A 19312-nucleotide genomic window follows, 5' to 3' on the forward strand; every position below is an offset into this window, starting at 1 on the left:
TGCTTAAAAAAGTACTTCCACATTTAACAGCTTTAACACGCACGAAACTAAATTCACAGTTTTCACACACAAGTTTTGACTGTAAATAAACGAGTATAGTGAAGTTTTAGTACACTAAACGAGTACTCATCAATATAAAAGTATACATCAGATTAACCAAACAACCCCGCTGAACCTCCAGGCTCCCTAAGCAGGTCCTACCGCTGTCAGAGCACGAGGACGAGCAGCGCGCGGCAGCTGCAGGTGAGCGCGAGCCACAGCGTGCCAGAGAAGGAGTGGCCGCGCGCTCTTTGCTCCCTGTTGTTGGAGGCGGCGCAGCGCGCGCGCGCGGCGGCCGCGGACTGTCTGTTGATGAGGATGAAGTCTGGAGAGAGACAGACCGCTCGTGCTGTTGGTCGATGGTCTCGAGATGCCCCAAGGCGGCACTGCCTGTCTCCACCCCTCGTGCCAGAAACGGGTGTACCGCTCGCGGTGGTTCACCTGTGAGCTGCACACGTCACTTTATTCCACTTTAAATAACTCCTGAAAGCTGGAGGACAAACCCAGAGTGAGCTACAGACTGAAGAGGGATGAAATGGCGCAACAGAGCGTCATGTTTAGCGCATCTTACGCAAACTCTTACACGTAGATTGAGTGACGTTAGAGAGCCTGAGTCACGTGACCTGAGCGCGAGCGTGGTTATTTCCTCAAACTCACAATTTAAGAACATTCAACTCAAGTGATCTTAATTCTGTTTTTATGGCAGAAAGTCTTCGTTTCGTCACTTCATGTTGAATCATTTATGTGCGACAGAGAAGTTTGTGATATTAACTTTTGATTTGACATTTATTCTGAAATATAAATTAAAGTTGCGCTCTCGGAGCAGACTGCTCCACTTCATCATTAACCTTCATCCCGTGTTTCCTGCTCAGCTTCTTTCTTCTAACCTCCTTTACAGTTTCATTTTAATCTTCCAGTGAAGATAAAAATCACAATTTAGCCAATTAATCAGGATTTTTGCCATTTCCGCATTTCACAATTGTTTTCTTTAATGCATAATTTTGTAAACAAGGTGAAAACTTTGAGGCTGTGCCCAAAAGACGACATTCAATCAGGACTCAGACACGAGAAAAGAGACGCGCAGACCAGCGGAGGTATTTTGTAAGGAAACTTTTATGTGTGCTTTGTGAAACTCACTTATCATTAGAGACAGAATGCGTTGCAGCTTCCAGTACAGCAGATAAGGTTTGATATTAAAGAGTACAAAAAAAGGAAAATCACAATTCCAGAGTTCATTTCTCTCCAAACTCGCAGGGAAAAAAGAGAAAGAGGAAAAAAAAGAAACAAGCTTTTGGTCCGTCTTGGTTTCCTCAGTTCCTTCCCTGTCTGTCCCTCCCCCGTCTCCCCCCTCCTCTCCCTCTAACAGCCGACAAACGCTGGAGAAACCTGTGATCCTGGTGAATTTAGACAGGGGGCCTCCTCAGAAGGGCCCCCACCCCCCCCAACAACTCAGATATTGAACACATTATGATTGCATAGTTGTTTACATGACAATTTCCTCTTTTTAATATTTTTTATTTGCACATAATGGAATGTTTACATAAAGACCCCCCCCATCTTTCCCCCTCCCTCCTTCCTCGCACTAAATTTTCCCTTTTCTTCAAAGGAGGGGGGGCGGGAGAGCGAGGTAGGGAGAGAGTAACAGAGAGAGAGAGAGAGAGGGAGAGGGATCGACAGGCACGTTTACTTCAATACTTCCACTATTTCTCCAAAAGTCACATGGGGATCTGTCCACTGTGCATTACCATGGCAACCCTAAAAATCCAGGAAGTGCGAGGACCTTTGTTCAGCCAATGAAATGCATCCATGACACGTGGTGTGTGTGTAATGTGTTCCTGGTATATAAAACTGGACTAACTCTCACTACTACAGTCTATCATATAAATGTATAGTTTTGTATTTAAATAAGCACCTGATGCCCCCCTCCCCCCCCAGGACAAGAATAGTTTCACAGAAGCAAATATTTGTGGATGATTATGTTGTTGCCTGGCTGTCATGGGATTATACAGGCGAGGCGTTCAGGTGCGGTCGCCTCGCTTCGTGGCGTCTGGAAGCTCAAACCTGCCCACTGGTGAAACTGCTCCGCGCGCCTGCGATCGCTTATTCTCTACAGCCGGGACCGCGTGAGTCGTTCTTCGCACTGGAAAAATAAGTATGTACAGCGCTGAGTCCCGCCCTCCCACCCGACCCCGCCACCCACCCAGCTGCTCCACAAAATAAACGAAAAAAGAAATAAAGACGGGAGGAGGAAAAGCTCTGAGGTTAGACGGGTCACCTTATCCAGCAACATGGGAATTATGGGTAAATATGTCTTTTCATCTCTGGTTGGTCAACACCCCCCTCCCACCCTCCTGACCCCGCAGCATATATCTCTCTAGGATCTAATACACAAACCTCGCCAGTCGCCACGTCACACCCCCCCTCCCCCCTGCGCCCAAACCCCGTGGCAAGAAGAAAAAATTATAATAAACAAAAATTAGCATAAGTATCAGATTAGCTTGTGTCCCCCAAGTCCTGACCCCTGTCCCTCCCCTGTTTGACCCCACAAAGGCAGAGAGGGTGAAGCTAAGGACCCACACTACAGAGCAACTGCCCCCCTGTGCCACAGCTGCCCCTGGATATGCCTGTTCATAAAAACCTGGATTACTCCCCATCTGATCGCCACGTAACGGAGCTGGAAAACGTTCGGCGGAGGCCAAAGCTAACTACAGTTCAATCAACAAGCTCAGTCTGAAAGATTCTGATGATTTCTAAACCGGCACACGCAGGGACACCTCACAACCACCACTCAAACTCTTCCAAACACTCCATTCCTGGCATCTCCTCCCTCCCCTCTTCCTCCTCTCCCTCCCTCCCTCATCTGTCCAGCCCTCCTCTTCCTCTCGCCTCTTCTACAGGTCGCTCTCTCCGTACAGGGCGGTGGAGAAGGACATGTAGTCGAGGGCTCCGGTGATGGCGTCGGGCCCGGTGTAGGGCGCCATGCGGGCGATGCAGTACTCCGCCTGGTCGGGAGGAAGCTCCCTCCTCAGCTCATCAGCCGTGATGAAGTTCTGATGGGAACAGAGAAGCAGGAGCAGTGAGCGAGTTACTTCCTGGTTCACCTGACAGGTTGACAAACCTGAGAATTGGCTGGTGCGCTATGGTGGCCAGCAGGGACAAAGTAAACTGGAAAAATCAAGTGTTCTTCATGGCTTAAACACACACTCACCTTATCAGCGGCCAGGATCTTGAAGGAGGCGATGACCTGGTCTGCTGTGTCCGTGTCGGTCGTTTCCCTGGACATGAAGTCAATGAAGGCCTGGAAGGTGACGGCGCCGCTGCCGTTGGGGTCCACTATGCCCATGATGCGAGCGAACTCGCTGTCGCCCTGGCAACCGAGAGATGACAGGTTAACCCGGGAGAGACGGCGCTTTGAGCTCGGACACGAAGACGCAGACGGACCGTGTGTAAAACGTCAGGACCGCCATGAAATAGACCGAGCCGCCGAGGAGACGTGAGAGACGTGATGGCGGTCCTGAGGTTTCACACTTTGACACATGCACATACACACACGGTACACAACATGATCACTGGCTGATATGAGACAGGTGAGGACACAGAGGACACAGAAAAAAAATGCAGCGAAACACAGACGTGACAAAACAAGACGAGCAGGGAGACAGCAGAGTGTCTGCAGGTGGACTTTCTGTCCTAACAACAAAATGTGTAAATATAAGTAGATGTAAATAATTATATTAGTGATAATTAGAAAAATTGGACTTGCTGTGGTTTGAATTTGTTAAGGCTTTGAAGTGGACTGAATTAGCACAGCGTTGGACCTGCGGACACCCTGTGAAAGCATCATGCCAGCAGCAGTACCAGGCTGTTTCCTGTAGAAATGAGTAGAGCCCGGAAATCATCTGAGACCATCTGTCCTGATCGCTTCTGTGGGCGCCACAGCACAGCACAGGCCGGGGGGGTGGAGGGTGGGGGGGGGGGGGGTGGAGTCAGAGAGATACGAGCAGCAGAGAGGACGGATGAGGGGATGAAAAGACAGAGATGGAGAGGACAGGAGCAGGTGATGAACAGAAATACAGAGAGAGAGAGTGGTGATGATCAGGGAGGTGGAAAAAAGATAAAAAAGCACAAACAGTTAACAGCGAAAGTCTGAGCAAAGAAAAACCTGACAGACAGACAGACAGACAGACAGACAGACAGACAGACAGACAGACAGACAGACAGACAGACAGGCGAGGGGCGGGGGCCTTTCAGAGGGCCCCGTCGAGCTGAAGCAGCACAAAGCGACAGAGACCCCCGGTGGACAAACGGAGACACGACATCTCCATGCTGACGGACTGAACCCTGTCTGACCTGGAGCTCATCAGGTGCCTCAGAGCAGCAGCGGCGCCGAGCGACCAGCGAGCAGGACAGCACTAAAATAAAAAGCCTGACTTTGGTGCCCCCCAGTGGACGTGTGAAGGAGATTAAACCATCAATAATCAATACTTTAATCCTAATCGGACAGATCACGTCGGCTCTGCTCTGCTGCTCCGAGGCCTGACGAACGCCACCTCTCCCTCCGCCGCGTCCTCGAGCTCCTACCTGCTTGTCGTTCTCCACATCGTAGCCCAGACTGATCAAACAGGCCTTGAACTCCTCGGCCATCAGGGCCCCGCTGTGGTCCTGAGATCAGCCAACACCCAATGACAGAGCGCCACGTCATGAGGATGAACCAATCGCAACACGGGATGGTGGTGGATGGAGACCGTGTGATCCACAGCATGCAAGGAGATGAAGACGTGAAGGATGGAGGGACAGACAGACAGACGGATGTTTAGACGATGTCAACACACACAGCTGGACAAGACTCAAAGCACGCACGCACACACACACACACACAGTGACAGTGAGTGACCACAGGGATGACCAGCAGACTCCTGGAGTGTTTGTGAACCACCGAGTGGCATGAATCAGTCACACACGGTGGCGTGAGATGTGAGTGATGGCGGTGTCCGTCGAACAACCACGACACGCCGACAGCTGGCAACATGTGGAGCTTTGTCCATCCTCTGAGTCTCACTGAGCTCACCCACTAACAAAATGTTCTGTCTGCCTTTAACGTGAGCATGAATATTCAGGATAAAGTGTGTGTCTGCAGGATTTAGACTGCGAACACAAGAGCTGCTCGGATGTTTGAAGTGCATGTGGTTAACTGCACACACTGTGAACCAATAAAAACACTGTATCCCAGCATGCACACTGCGCTCGTCTCTGAACAGACGATGACGCAGCTCGTGCTCCCCACATGTGCTCGCCTGTGTGCAGACAGTGGGATGGATACTCACACGGTTGGCTCGTCTCTCTCCACCTTGTAAGGTCTAAACATTCAATCATGTCGCACATTAATACAGAAACAGCTAAACATGAAAACACAAGACGGCTGCAGGAGGTCAAGCCACTAGAATCAGCAAGACCTCTGGACAAAATGCACAGCTATCAACGACGTATATGCCATGAAAAAAACAGGATTTGCTTTAAGAGCTGCTTTTCCTTCTGGTGCATCGTCACTGAGGTGTTTTACATGAGCATCTACTGATGACGCGACATGCACGCATGCCTCAGTATGACTGATGCATATGAGAATTGTGCATTTGAACATGTTCAACACCAACGAAGAAAAACAAAACTCTGCTTAGCTCCCAACTCCAGTACAAGTAAAGCAGTGTAATGAACAAGGCGTGGCCCCCAGCTCGGGCCCCTGACCTTGTCAAAGTGGTTGAAGGAGGCGCGGTACTCGTAGAGCTGCTCCTGGCTGATGCCCTTAGCGTCACGCGTCAGGATCTGGTTCTCCACCTCGTTGATGGTTCTGGCGATGGTGGTCAGCAGCTGCTCCCATCCCACACGGAGGTGCTGCAGGGAGCGGGTGGAGGAAAAGGAGAGGTGGAGGAGGAGACGTTAGGATAAGAAAAAGCTCATGTGCACAAAACTGCTCCAGCATGCAGCTACAACCAACCACAAAACAAAAGAGTGCATGTGCGTGTGTGTTACCTCCATCGTGTAGGGAGTGTACTGGTTATCAAAGATGAGGGCCTCCTGGATGAGCTGGTGGTATCCCTCCAGCGTGTTGATCTCAGGCGTGTAGGACACGATGTTCTGCTGGTACTCCTTCAGGCTGGTCAGCTGGTCCTCCAGAGTGCCGTTCATCTCGATGGATATCCTGCCAATTTCCTGCAACGCCAACACAAGAGTCACCATCGTCTCAGTCCTACAGCTGAAGTTTATACGTTTCAGAAAGGACATCCGCCATCACAAGCAGCAGTGAGATCTTTAGACGACCCCACGCAGCAGCCCAGGAGGACTCTCACCTGTGTGAGGACACACTGAACGTGTTTATGACCATCCCATCACCAAAGCTCCTCTATGAGCTCAGCCTTTAACAACGCTGGACTGAACACTGCGACAAACACCACGCAGCTGTGCACGCAGCTCAGCGGCGAGCAGCTGAACTGACAGCTTACCTCCATCTTGGCCTGTATGTAGGCGCCGACCGTGTTGGCCTGTGTGGCGAATTTGGCTCTCAGCGTGTCGTTGGAGTTCTGCTTGTTGAGCTCACCCTGCAGGGCGGTGTCACGCTGCGGCACCATGTCCATCGCCTGCAAACACACACACACACACACACACACACACACGACATACAGAAATTAGAAACACACAACTGTGACAGAGCGGCTGCGATCACCCGGCGTGTCAAACAGAACACCCCCCCTCGATGAGGAAGCACAGGGGCAGTCTACCTTTTCCCATTTGTTGTCGATGCTCTCGGGCGTGATGGTGGTGTAGGGGTTGGCTCCGCTCAGCTTGATGCCGTTGCTCTGGGCGATCTTCTGCACCTCGGCCTGGATGGCCTGGATGGCCTCCCGCTCCTTGTTGGCCTCTGCCAGAGTGGACTTGAACTGCTCGTGGGCTGCGATCAGACCCTGAAGGAGGAAAACACACGGCTGCTTTTAGCTGATGCCGGACGTAGTTTACGTGGCTTCGTGTGCTGCACCCGTGTGGACCACACTTCCATACTGTCCAGTCCTCAGATACCTGGATCTCATCAATATTGTGGACGATGAACATGTCCTGCAGGTCCTCCATCGCTCCCTCCATCCAGTTGTTGAAGGGCGCCGCTCTCTTGGCGTACTCCAGGTAAAGCTCATCTATCGACTCCAGCTGCTTCTCTGTCCTCTGCAGGAAGACATGATTGAAATGTTTCTTCAGTGCTGCAGATTCAATATCTGTTTGATATTTAACTGTGTGGAAAATGTTGTTTTTGACTGATTTCTTTATTATTAAACACACAAAAACACAGCTGGGACTCGCTCGTCAGCCTTCACTTCCATAAATCCAGGAGTCACAGCCTCAGCCGTGCGCATCACCTTTTAGTGTCCTCTGGAAACTGTGCTACTTGCAGCATTTCTGTATTTCACACGTTCCCTGTGTTCGCTCGTGTTTTCGTACCTCCAGAGACTCTTTGCGGCTCTGGGTGAACGCTCCCAGGACGTCCCACTGATCACAGATCTTCTGACAGCGAGCGTTGACGCTGGCGGAGTCGTAGTAGTCGAGCTCGCTGGAAAACACAGAGGAGAGCAGAGTTTACAGCCGACGCTCAGACACACGAGTGAGCGGCAGAAGCACTTCCTGTGACCTCATGCTGTCTGTCTTTACTTGAGTTCCTGTGCGATGGCGGCGATCTGCTCCACTCGGTCCTGATGGGCTGCCAGGTCGCTCTCGAAGGCCTCGTGTTTCCGCAGCAGCGCCTTGACTTCTGACAGGGTGGAGGTCTCGTAGTCTTTCTGAGTCAGCATGGCCTCCTTACCTGCACGCACACACACACACACACACACACACACACACACACACACACACACACACACACACACACACACACACACACACACACACACACACACACACACACACACACACACACACCATCGATTCATTCACTTAACCTTTCAGCAGTTTCCACCTGGATGACTCACGATGAAGAGTAAACACAGCAGCATACCTGAGGAAAGATGCGTGCTTGAGAGATGACTCGTGTGTGTGTATGTGTGCGTTTGTGTGTGTGTGTGTGCGTTTGTGTGTGCGTGTGTGCGTTTGTGCGTGCGTTTGTGCGTGCGTTTGTGCGTGCGTGCAGTAGAACAGCAGCCTACCATCGGTCCAGGACTCGTGGATGGCGGCCTTCTGGTGGAACTTCTCTGCCAGGTGCTCCAGTCTCTCCAGACGTCTGATCTCGCTGAGGATCCACTCCTCGTAGCCCTTCTCCGCTCCTTCCAGGGTGTGCCACGCTCCGTTGATATCCTGAGAGCGAACAGACAGAGAGTTACCGACATGAATCCCTCACAGGTCAGGGTTTTGTCACAGGAATGACGCTGCACACTTACGGACACCATGCGTCCCTCTGACGGCATGAAGGCAGGTCTGTTGCTGAGTCTCAGTTTCGTCTGCAGAGTGTTGAAGCTGATCTCCAGCTGACATTTCTCTTGGACCTGGAGACAGGAAGGACAGTCAGCTCACAGCGTCGGCGACTATACTGGATATAAGAGCACGAGAGCAGGGGGCTTCGCAGACCTTGGGTGGTTTGTGGACACAGCGGTAGTCTCTGAAGTCCTCCTGTTTGGCCTGCATGTCGTTTACAGTCTTCTCTTGGGTTCGGTTCTCCAGCCAGGGGATGGTACGACGGATCCACTCCAGCAGCTGCAAGCAGAGACGAAACAGAAACATCAATCAATGTGACGCTCTCCACGACACGAGGACGATGCAGAGTCCGCTCAGCGAGGTGCTGAACTCACATCACTGGCCAGCTTCTCGTAGTCCTCCATCATCTGCTCGTTCTCCTGGTTGACAGCCAGCACTTTGCAGATGCGATTGGCGGCTGTCTCGGCCTATCGGGAAACAGAGCGATGAGTGGTGCTAACAGTGGTTGGATGACACGTGGTGACATCACTCACGGTGCTCAAAGCTTAATGACAACATTCACTTTAGCTGCTTATGTCCAAACCAGATGCTGCGTTTTAAAGTCTCAAACAAACTGAAGTGTCTGCTGCTTTTATTAGTGCCTCCACTTTTACCGCCGCTGTCGGCATAATCAAGGCTCTGCTCGCACACACAGGCAGTGAGAGGGAGTACATCTAAACACTACTCAGGCATTTGACTGATAAAAACATGCTCCAGCGGTTGAGGTTAGTTCAGTGCGCCACAATCAGTCTGTGTGTTTTAAAGCTCCATGCGTCTCCCGGCACAACTCGGGAGTCACTCGTACGTCTAGTTACAGGTCCGTGGAGCGCTGTAGTCCACATCGGTGGCTCTGCTTAGGACATTACACTACTGTACCGCTGGAATAACAAGCACAGTACACAGACTTTGACACGTGGATTCAGGTTGACATGTTCTACACTTAAACTCCCACTTTTCATTCATTCTGTCAGAAATGATGATTGTGCTGTTTGAAAACATTACAGACATATTCATCACATCAGAAAACAAACATTTGGAGTTCAGAGGTGTTAATAGCTGAAGAGAAACTGAAGAGACATCGACCCGTGTTTCCCACAGTAAGGACAGGTCTGGTGTCCCAAAACCACGTCAGCAGGACGAGCCGGCGTGAGTTTGGGACTTTAAGTCCAGAGCGTTGAGTAAATAAAGCCCTTTTGGGGAAACACAGTCGATGTCCAAAGCACCGAAACAGAAGCTTCAGAGAGCGTTTGTTGTTGTTGTTGTTGTTTTTCCAGAGTTCCCATCATGGTCCTGATGTGTAAATATTTCCTGACTTTCCAAAACTTTCCATAACCATGTGAGAGAGAATCAATGATCATGAAACTGTTGCTGTAGCTGGATTTATGAATATATATTATGGTATATTCCTGTGGTTTGACCCATTGTCTGATATTCACTAAATTCCCAACCTCTGGAATAAACCTTGAGAAGCTCGTGTGACGGCTGATGGAAACTCTGGCGGGTGTTAGTGTGAGTCTGGAGCGTGAGGAGCTCACCTTCTGTGCGCCAGAGAAGGCGTGATAGAAGCAGGATACATAGGTCATTATGGCCTTCTCATCCGGCCTCAGCGTACCCACGATGTCTATGCATCGCCCAGCACCCAGCGGGACAGAGAGGTGGACAGAGAGGGAAACAGAGAGGCAGAGTGAAGCCAAAGCTACCCAAAGATACATGGTCCCTGCAGGACGTGAGGACAGGGCAGGAGGGCGGAGGGACGCCGCACTCTTTACATCCACAGCTTCAAGGTTCCTCCTACTACCATCCTTGAGGAGGACAAGTGTCCTCTGGACGAGAGCTGAGGGACACTGGAGCCACAAGTTCAAGGTCGGGACACAAACACACACAGCAGATCTTCAGGTTTTTCACCGCTAATTTAACCCGACCAGACGACGAATAAAGTCTCCAAAAAAGCTTTTTCAGTGTGATCTGAGGCGTCGGTGCGTGAAGGACGATGCTGGAGGAAGCAGAAAATCTGCAGCTTCAACAGACTGAAAGTCCAAACTTACAAAGTGTAGAAACTAAGTCCATGTGAATAACTCAAGAACGAAGAAGAAGAACAAGCTGGAACAAGTTTACACACACATACACGCATGCACACACACACACACACACACACACACACACACACACACACACACACACACACACACACACACACACACACACACACACACACACACACACACACACGGCCCTCTCTTGAGACCACAGACACACAAACAAGTTCTGAATGGGCCAGAAAATTAATTAGAGGAAGACGAGCAAAACAAGAGACGCATCACCGGCTTCCTCTCAGACGCCTACAGGGAGAGGAAAGGAGGAGGAGGAGGAGGAGGAGGGGGAGGGGGAGGGGGAGGGGGAGGAGGAGGAAGAGGAGGAGGACGAGGACGAGGAGAGAAACAGGAGATGGGAGGGTAGAAACAACAGGAGTAGACCAGAGAATTAGAGGAGAGTCAGCAGGTGAGTCATCCTCTTGATGAAGAGCTAATCAGACATTTCTGAGGCTGTAACATATCAGATCATCTTCCATCCTGTGAGCAACTGTACGTCTTCAATCCTCCGAAACTCGTCGACTAAAAAAACCTGCAGACGCATCGAACCGGCGGCGAGGGGTCGTAAGGAGACACGGCTTCACTTCAGGGGACAGGAAGCAAAAAGAGCCACGGCTCTAACCGATGCGGAGGCGGCACATTCGCCGCTTCGTCTTTTACTTTGCTGCTTTCATCCGCTGTGGACAGAATATTTACTGCTTTCACCATTACAGTCCCACCATCAGCATCTGTGTGTGTGTGTGTCCCAACACATCCAGTGTCCTTGCTGACGCTCAGGGCTTAGCAGCGCTGTCAAGAGAGCGAGGCCATGCTGGACAGAAAGCAGCACCTTGTTAGTAACAGGGGTTAAAGGTCAAGGTCGGGGTCAGAGGTACCTTCTGTGCTCCAGAGAAGGCATGGTAGAAACTGGACACATAAGTCATAATGGCTTTCTCATCTGGACGAGCAGTGTTCACAATGTCTACAAGGGGGGAGACCGTGGTTATGAAGACACACACACATCCAGGCAGACAGTGGACATGTGATTACACACACACACGCAGGAACGTACACTCACATATGACAACAGGCTGACACACAAACACACAGACACACGTTTAACAAGCTGCTATAGCCGTTAACAGCCAGACAGGATGATCCAAACCGGACACGAGCAAACAGAACGAGACGAACGCCAGAGGACGGACACAGGACGGACAGTTTACTAAAGACATGTCAGCAGGGACGGAGGTTAAAAAAAAAATCAGCCCTCAGCGCTCGTGTTGGTGTACAGTTACTAACAGATTCAGAGCGTGGGAGGAGGGAGAGGAGGAATGATGGGACGAAGGGGGGGCGGAGGCTGCATGCATCCCGGGGACGACAGCCTCTTATTGGCTGCAGCAGCTCATATAACATGGGGGTGGTGTTCAGTCGGCGTTACAGCGAGTCTGCACACACACTCTAATTCTATTGGCTCCTACAGACGTGAGAACATGTTTACATGTTCGCTGCAAACAGCACTCAGATCAGTTTGACCTGGTGTCAGAGTGAAGCGTTTGGACCTGCAAACAACACAAACTGTCCATGAAACGGTGTCAGTGCTGAACAATGAATGTGAATGAGGACAGCGGTCAGGTGACGCGGCGTGGATCGCAGCCCGTAACGAGCCGCGACACCACGCCACCCTCAAACACAGCCTACCTTCTGCGTCCAACATCTTGGGGATGTCCAGGTACTTCTCAGCCACCTCGAAGGCGTTGTTCAGATTGGTCACTGGGTCATCCTAAACAGCCAATCACAGCGTTAGACAACTTGCTAATGTGGATTAGCTTCGTTTAGGTTTTATCATCTGGTTTGCCTCAAAGACTTCAAAGATCTGGATCTGGGCTGGACCAGAGCAGGTCTGTGAGCGTCGTCTGTACCTTTCTGAGGCCGTCGTAGTTGATCAGATCGGGTCTGTGTCTGTGGATCAGAGCGTTGAAGGCGAGACCGTCCTTCCAGCTGTTGGACAGAGAGAACAGGTGAGCGTAGGGCGGAGGGAGACGGTAACACGCCGTCATCACCGCCAGCTGCCGTCCACAAAGTCTGTTCGAGCTGCGTGACGGCTGCTGGCCTCAGAGGACCGTAAAACACCTTTTTAATGAGTTTAAATTACAAACAGGAAACAGGAAGTCACATTAAGGTGACGACAGGAAACTGGTGCAAAGTGAGAAATTCATTCTTCTTCTTCTTCTTCTACAAAAATCATGTCCTCTGTCTCTGCACAGAGCATGACATGTTCCCGATCCTCCAGCAGGGGGCGACGTGTCTGCACAGCAGCTACAGTCGGGAGTGTTTTGTACTCTCAGCCAGCTCTGAGCTTTCATTCAGCATTAACCAGTGTTAGCTCACGGTGACACCTCATCTATCAGTATATACTAACTCCACACAATATTTACTCACACATCAGCGCATGTGGTCACGCTGAGGACGCCTGCTTTTTAAATATTGGCCAGTTTGCCGTCCAGCTGTGATCAGAGCAGCTGAACATAAACTGAGCTTTAATCAGGGTTTGAGCTCTTTAAGGGAATTTTCCAGCCTCGAGGTCTTTAAATGTGTTGAAAAATGGCTCCAAAATATTTAATCCAAGAATAACATTAATGACCCGTGTGTGTGTGTGTGTGTGTGTGTGTGTGTTACCTAATGTGGAAGTTCTGCACGTTGACATTCTTGTAGGGAGCGGTCTTCCTCTGGCACCACAGAAGAAGACCTTCCTTCGCAGAGGTCTCTGCAATGAGGAAGACGGTGAAAGCAGAAGAAGAGGAGGAGAAGAAGAGGAGAGGAGAGGAGCAGCAGGAGCAGGAGTGAAAGGAGAAAAGGAGGTCTGGGTCAGTCTGCGATGCCTCCTCATTACACTGAATTAAGGACTTTAATTAACGGCGCAGACGCAATAAGCAGCAGAGTTTATGTGGCACTAAATACGATCTGCTGCAGTCAAAACACCAGCATGTTTTTGTTTACTGCATGAAGCAGAAAAACATCAGTCACCAACGCGGAGGACAAAAAAAATACGACTCCATATTCCTGAACGAGGTCCACACCCACCAGAGCTAATTCAACACAGGCACTCTGAATTAACACCGCGGCGTCATTACAGCTCCGACTGAGGAGCGATGAGTCCCTGCAGTCGACGTTCATCAGGCAAAACAAACGCAAACATGAAAAACTGAAGTGCTGAAGTGTCGACACATCAGCGTTGGAGCTTTGGGACGGTTTCATGCTGCAGGAAACAGTTTCTGGACTGCTGGTCCGATGTGAAGTCGTCACCTTGGACTGGTTCTGTGACGGCTGTCTGCAGACTAAACCAAGTGGTAATAATAATGTGTGTGTGTGTGTGTGTGTGTGTGTGTGTGTGTGTGTGTGTGTGTGTGTGTGTGTGTGTGTGTGTGTGTGTGTGTGTGTGTGTGTGTGTGTGCAGCCTTGTTCTTCTTCCACTCTACTTCCCACAATGCACTCTCAAATGCACATCTGCACGTGTGTGTAAACCCCACAGACTCCTGCAGGTCTGGTTAATCCCGGAAAGCGGAGCTGGTCTCTGCTGAGCCGCTGATCTCGACGCGTTCATGCAAACAAAGTGCAGGAAGTCGTACCTTCTACAGAGATGTCCTGGATGGCGAAGCGGAGGATGATGGTCCAGATCATTCCCAGGGTCATCTTGGTGTTCCCGTCCACGATTTCTGCACAAAGACAGCAAAAAGTCACATCGATTGATGCATGAAATCCTGTTTTTAAACTCTTACATCCGCTCGTTGGTGTAATGAAGCCAAACACTCCCACACGCAAAGCTGCAGCTTTTGCTCAAGTGTGACACTTTTACAACGATTTCTCTCAGAAAATTAACTCAATCCTTGGTGCTTGTGAGACAACTGTTTCATCCATTGTGCAGCTTAATCATGTGAAAAACGACTTTCCTCGTGCTCTGAAGATGTGTGAACGTCGTCAAATCATTAAGCTTCACATATTTACAACCTGGTGCACTGAAACCGGACTGTCAAACATGGTTATCTCAGCGTTCCCACCACGATCCGCAGATGTTTGGCAGGTTAATGAACACATAGAGCGGGACTGTCAGCCCTGTGTGATGATATGTCAGAGGCAGGCGTGTAGCGCGCCTCAGATTCCTCTCATACCTCAAACACAGTCCCTTCATGCTTTCACCTGCTTCATCCTCCAGCTCGTCAGTCTCACTCTCACTGTCAGCTGTCAGTCTGTCCCACATCGCTTTCATTCCAGCGTGCTCCACGTCTAATTACATATCCATGTTCTGAGGATTAGCACAGGTCAGGTTTCACCACCCTGGATGTACTAAAGGAAGGCTTAACGTGTCTCTTCAAACGCTCTCAGAGAGGACGACCTCCTCTCTCATCTCATCGCCCCCATCCCTCAATTCTTCCTCTGCTACTTCAGCGTTTTTCTCCGTCTGTTTCCAGTAGATGACCTTTAGTGGGCTGCTTTTACAGAGGGCCAGAATGAGTGTGTGTGCGTGTGCGTGTGTGTGTGTGCGTGTGTGCGTGTGGACGACGTGCAGAGTGTGAACAGTTAGAACAAGCTCGTGTTCAGTGGTTGTCAGTATCAGCAGTGTCACGCTGCAGGAATGTCTCGCATGTCCTGACAGAGTGGGACAGAGGTCACGGTCCTCTGACTGACCCTGACACACACACACACACACACACACACACACACACACACACACACACACACACACACACACATAAAAACACACACAAGCCCTGGACCTCTGTCCTCAATCAGCAGGATGGAGGAGAGGCAGGAGACCGCTAACCGCTAAACTATGAAAACTACATGAAAGCTCCTTTCTTGCACTGGGATTAAATTTCTAAGAGGGATTACGACGAGTGACTGAGGTGGTAGTTTCCACTGTGAGCTCTGTGGACGTTCACAGTCTCTGCAGCTCATGATGAAGAGCATGCGTCCATGCTTACCCTCTGCTCCGATGGAGACCAGTTTGACCCCCTTGCTGGCGATGAAGTCCAAGGCTTTGTTCACGTTGTTGATCTTGTGGACCCTCATCTTGCCTCGTTCAGGCTTGGGTAACCGCTCGCCTGCAGACATAAACACACACACACGCACAGTTAGTGTGTTTCCACGGGCTCAGCAGAACCACAGTCAGGACAGGCAGAGTCACAGCAGGGATGTCATGAAGTGACACGCAAGTCGAATCTCATTAAGGGACAACAGCAGCTTAAATGATTTTCTGAGACACCAGCCACAACAGCTTCCCTGCTACAACCTGCAATTAAAGGCAGGAAACCTCGAGAGGAACGCCGTCACACGCCATCGACAGATCCGCAGCGGGGTGTTCCCGCATGGGATGCAGCTGAGGCTGAGCGACCACACCCTGAACGCATCTCTGACATCTGAAAACGTTTCTCAGTCTGATCGACAGCTCAGAGGCAGCTCTGGAAATCAAAGCTCGCTGACATGCGAGTGCGTGCGTCTCGTATCTTCTCAGGTTCATTAAAAACTGGCTGCTGAGCCTCCTTCTCGGCTGACTCCAGCGACAGATGACTCACCTGAGATGACCTCCAGCAGCAGCATGAGTTTGAGTCCATCCCTGAAGTCCTCCTCGATGTTTTCGATCTGCGTGCCGGCCTTCCTCAGGTGGGAGTTGCACCACGCCGTGAACGTCTGCACACAAACAGGAGAGGCGCGGTGATCATTCAAAGCTGGGACGTGATGTTTTTTCAGCTTTCGTGGCAAAAAAACCACCACAGAACTAAAGAACATGAAATTCAATGGACAGGAAGGGAGGTCGGGCAGCGGCTTTGATAAGACAGGAAGCGGCAGAAGTGAACAATTCCAACTTTACGGCTCAAAAGTGAAAATGTGTCGCTGGATAAAACAAAGCATGCTAACATGAAAACGCCCACTTTCTGAGACAGCCGGGCCAGTTTCCACCTCGGCCACGACTCAAGAGAAACTTATTCTGTTTTTTTCTTAAATTCTTGTTACACAATCTCTGAAATTTATGCAAGAACACAAAGAATGTGAAGGCAACACAGAGGAACAACAGAGGAGGTAATGATGGAAACGCTCACACTCAGCAGGAGCAACATTAAACAACAGTTCTGACGCAGAAGATGTTTGACGTTCATGTTAAAGAAACGTCACCGCTGACGGTGAAACCCGGCCGGAGCCAAAGCGAGCAGCTGTGATATTCGTACTATCAGACCAAAACACAAACAGACGTCTGAGGAAAGACACACAGCAGCACAGAATCACACACATCAAAAGCTGCTTGGAATCCATGTTTTTGTGCTTCTGGTTAGCCGACATTCTTCACAAAATGTGTTTCGAATCATTTTATTTTGAAGGAGTTTGAGGTAGGCACGGGCCTGTTTTCTGCGAGCTCTGTCACGCCACACTGACGGCACATCATCAATCAGCGCGTCAAAACACTTTTTTTCTGAATTGTTACATAATTTAGAGGAAGTGTGTAAAAATGCCAAGTGACCAAAATACACGCTGAAGGTCCTGCCCGCACGCCAAGGGACGCCGCTGCCCGACAAAACGCCTCGTTTCCCAGCGTCCAATCACGTGAGCGTCTCTCCTTTGACTTGTAAAAGCTTTCAAGTTCAATCAACGTGAACTCAAGGAAGGAGGGAAGGAAGGAAGGAATGTCCGAGAGGAGGAAGGAGGAGGAGGAGGAGGAGGAGGAGGAAGTGGATTCTTTCCCAGCAGGAACACACAAAGACACGAGCTGTGTTTTATGTGTCTGGGTGATAAAGATAAAGTCAGCTCACTTTCAGACTCTGTTGGGCTGACGTGAACGAGCTCCAGCCTCACGCCTCCTCCTCCTTTCCGCCTCTCTCCTGCCCTGCGTGTCCACAAACGTTATGACAGGGCCGCTCGCCGCCCTGCCCCGCTCCCCACTGTCCCACCGCGGCCACCGGCACAAAGCGCCCATTGAGCCGCCGGGATAATGGCACCCTTCAGCCCCCCGTGCCCTCCCTCAGCCCGCTCTCGCTCTGTGACCCTCCCCCGGACGGCCCAGCACCAACCCCCAACTCCCCCAACACACAATTATATATAGAGGGCTCCCTCTCTGAGCAGGACACACACTGAGGAGAAGCGGGAGGGGGGGTCCATTTCACATAAACAAACACACACAAAGTCAGGGGGGGAGAGCAGCCCCCTCTACCACACACACACTCTCAGAGTAAACCATAATGCAGCAGGAAGCGGCAGTGCAATGACAGGAAGTCCCAGCTCAGTTTAGCACAGAGCAGCCAATCAGAGCGGAGCCGCGTCACCACATGACAGACGGCGGCTGAGGGGAGCGTCAGCGGCTCATTGTATCTGTGAGAACTTATTCTGGAATAAACACACACTCCTCTCGCCTGACTGGCTTTACTCAAACGACACGATGGATTTCACAGCGTTCATTCAGGTTTATTCAGGGAAGAACGCCAGACGAGCTGCGTGTGCATGACTGCAGCAGATGTCTTTGTCTCACATGTCTCTCGTCCACAGACTTAATGTAAAATCATGTCCACCTCTCTTTTACTGCACGAGCCTTTTCTCGTGTCCTCGTCCCAGTCGGAGCCAAATAAAATACTTTGTGTTTTAAATTACGATGAGGTAGACACCCAAACAGCAAAGTGAGGAAGAGCGAGGGCTCGCTTTAAAACGCAGGCTGAGGAATGTAAACTGTGTCAGAGAGCAGCTTCACTGAAACCGCCGGCTGTGTTGCAACACGATCGGTGCCACCGGGAGCGATGACGTGCAAAACAAAGCGACAGGTTGAGGCCTGCAGAGCGCCCGGGGGACTGGAGCACAACACGCTACGGCAGCCCCTCCCTCCAAGGTCAGAGGTCAGACCCTCACCCTGCGTCTCAAGGACGCTTCGGCCTGCCGTCATCAGGGCGTGAGCGAGGCCCGGGCGCTCTGGTCTGTGACGACGAGGAACAAGAAGCTCCCGTTCTGTAGCACGCCTCTGGCCAGCTTATGTCACTCAGGTACAACAAGGTGCGGCGCTGCCGTGTTTGGAACTGGTGCAGACATGCACACACGGCTCAGACTCACTGAACCACGCCGCCTGGACGGCAGAGCAGAGGACGCTTCCTCTTCACGCTACGGTCCTTCATACAACACGCTGACTGAGCTAAGGAAGTTAATTTATTAGCATTAGCATTAGCATTAGCATGCAACATCATCAAACTACCTTTGACTTGATTTCATGTGACTTCTCAGGCAAGTTGTCCCACATCCATCGTGGACTGACCTTTATTGAGCTGTAAAAAAAATTCCTGACAATTTGTTGACCAAAGTCTGTTCCCCTCGACGTCAGGAGACTTATTTCAGTGTTAAGTTTTGCTTTCATGGAAATATCAGCTCTCAGATTTAAGCCACTTTCACGTCAGAAGAGTTCCAGTTTTAATTCTAATCTGTGTGTTGAACTGACCGAATTAGAAGCGGAGTGACCCTAATTCCTGGAGGGAGCGACTGAACGGGACGAGAGCCAGCGAAGCCTGTTAAACCTGCCCGTGTGGCCGCTGTGTGTTGGCCACACAGATCAGATCAGACGGTTCAGAGGAGAGGATTTCCAACCTGAGCTGAGGACACAGATAACAAGCCGAAGGCCGCGTGGGACAGAGCGGAGCAGGCTGAGTGTTAAGAAGGTTTACATTTGAGCGTGAAGCTCGGCTCTTATCCTCTCG

The 19312-nt window shown here is 50.7% G+C and overlaps 1 protein-coding gene across 5 annotated transcripts in view; it reads right to left on the reverse strand.

The window, feature by feature from the left end:
• Nucleotides 1–1134: 1134 nt before the first annotated feature.
• Nucleotides 1135–19312, reverse strand: part of actn4 (actinin, alpha 4) — a 41384-nt gene continuing 23206 nt past the window's right edge. The window contains exons 2-23 of one of the 5 annotated variants that reach the window (XM_070969967.1): nt 16166–16280; nt 15575–15694; nt 14222–14308; nt 13272–13359; nt 12515–12593; nt 12294–12375; nt 11489–11574; nt 8859–8951; nt 8638–8763; nt 8451–8555; nt 8220–8367; nt 7729–7879; nt 7522–7630; nt 7108–7248; nt 6813–6995; nt 6537–6671; nt 6067–6246; nt 5782–5928; nt 4621–4701; nt 3898–3963; nt 3248–3406; nt 1135–3089 (exon numbers count right to left, since the gene is read on the reverse strand). In XM_070969967.1, coding sequence (XP_070826068.1) covers nt 2931–3089; nt 3248–3406; nt 3898–3963; nt 4621–4701; nt 5782–5928; nt 6067–6246; nt 6537–6671; nt 6813–6995; nt 7108–7248; nt 7522–7630; nt 7729–7879; nt 8220–8367; nt 8451–8555; nt 8638–8763; nt 8859–8951; nt 11489–11574; nt 12294–12375; nt 12515–12593; nt 13272–13359; nt 14222–14308; nt 15575–15694; nt 16166–16280 — 2640 coding nt within the window. In that variant the 3' untranslated portion in view covers nt 1135–2930. Of the gene's footprint in view, nt 3090–3247; nt 3407–3897; nt 3964–4620; nt 4702–5781; nt 5929–6066; nt 6247–6536; nt 6672–6812; nt 6996–7107; nt 7249–7521; nt 7631–7728; nt 7880–8219; nt 8368–8450; nt 8556–8637; nt 8764–8858; nt 8952–10058; nt 10145–11488; nt 11575–12293; nt 12376–12514; nt 12594–13271; nt 13360–14221; nt 14309–15574; nt 15695–16165; nt 16281–19312 lie in introns of all 5 variants that reach the window. The other 4 variants (XM_070969965.1, XM_070969964.1, XM_070969966.1 and 1 more) reach the window with 4 other exon arrangements.

This window comes from Chaetodon trifascialis, chromosome 9 (genome assembly GCF_039877785.1).
Source record: "Chaetodon trifascialis isolate fChaTrf1 chromosome 9, fChaTrf1.hap1, whole genome shotgun sequence".
In the NCBI taxonomy this organism is placed as follows: Eukaryota; Metazoa; Chordata; class Actinopteri; order Chaetodontiformes; family Chaetodontidae; genus Chaetodon; species Chaetodon trifascialis.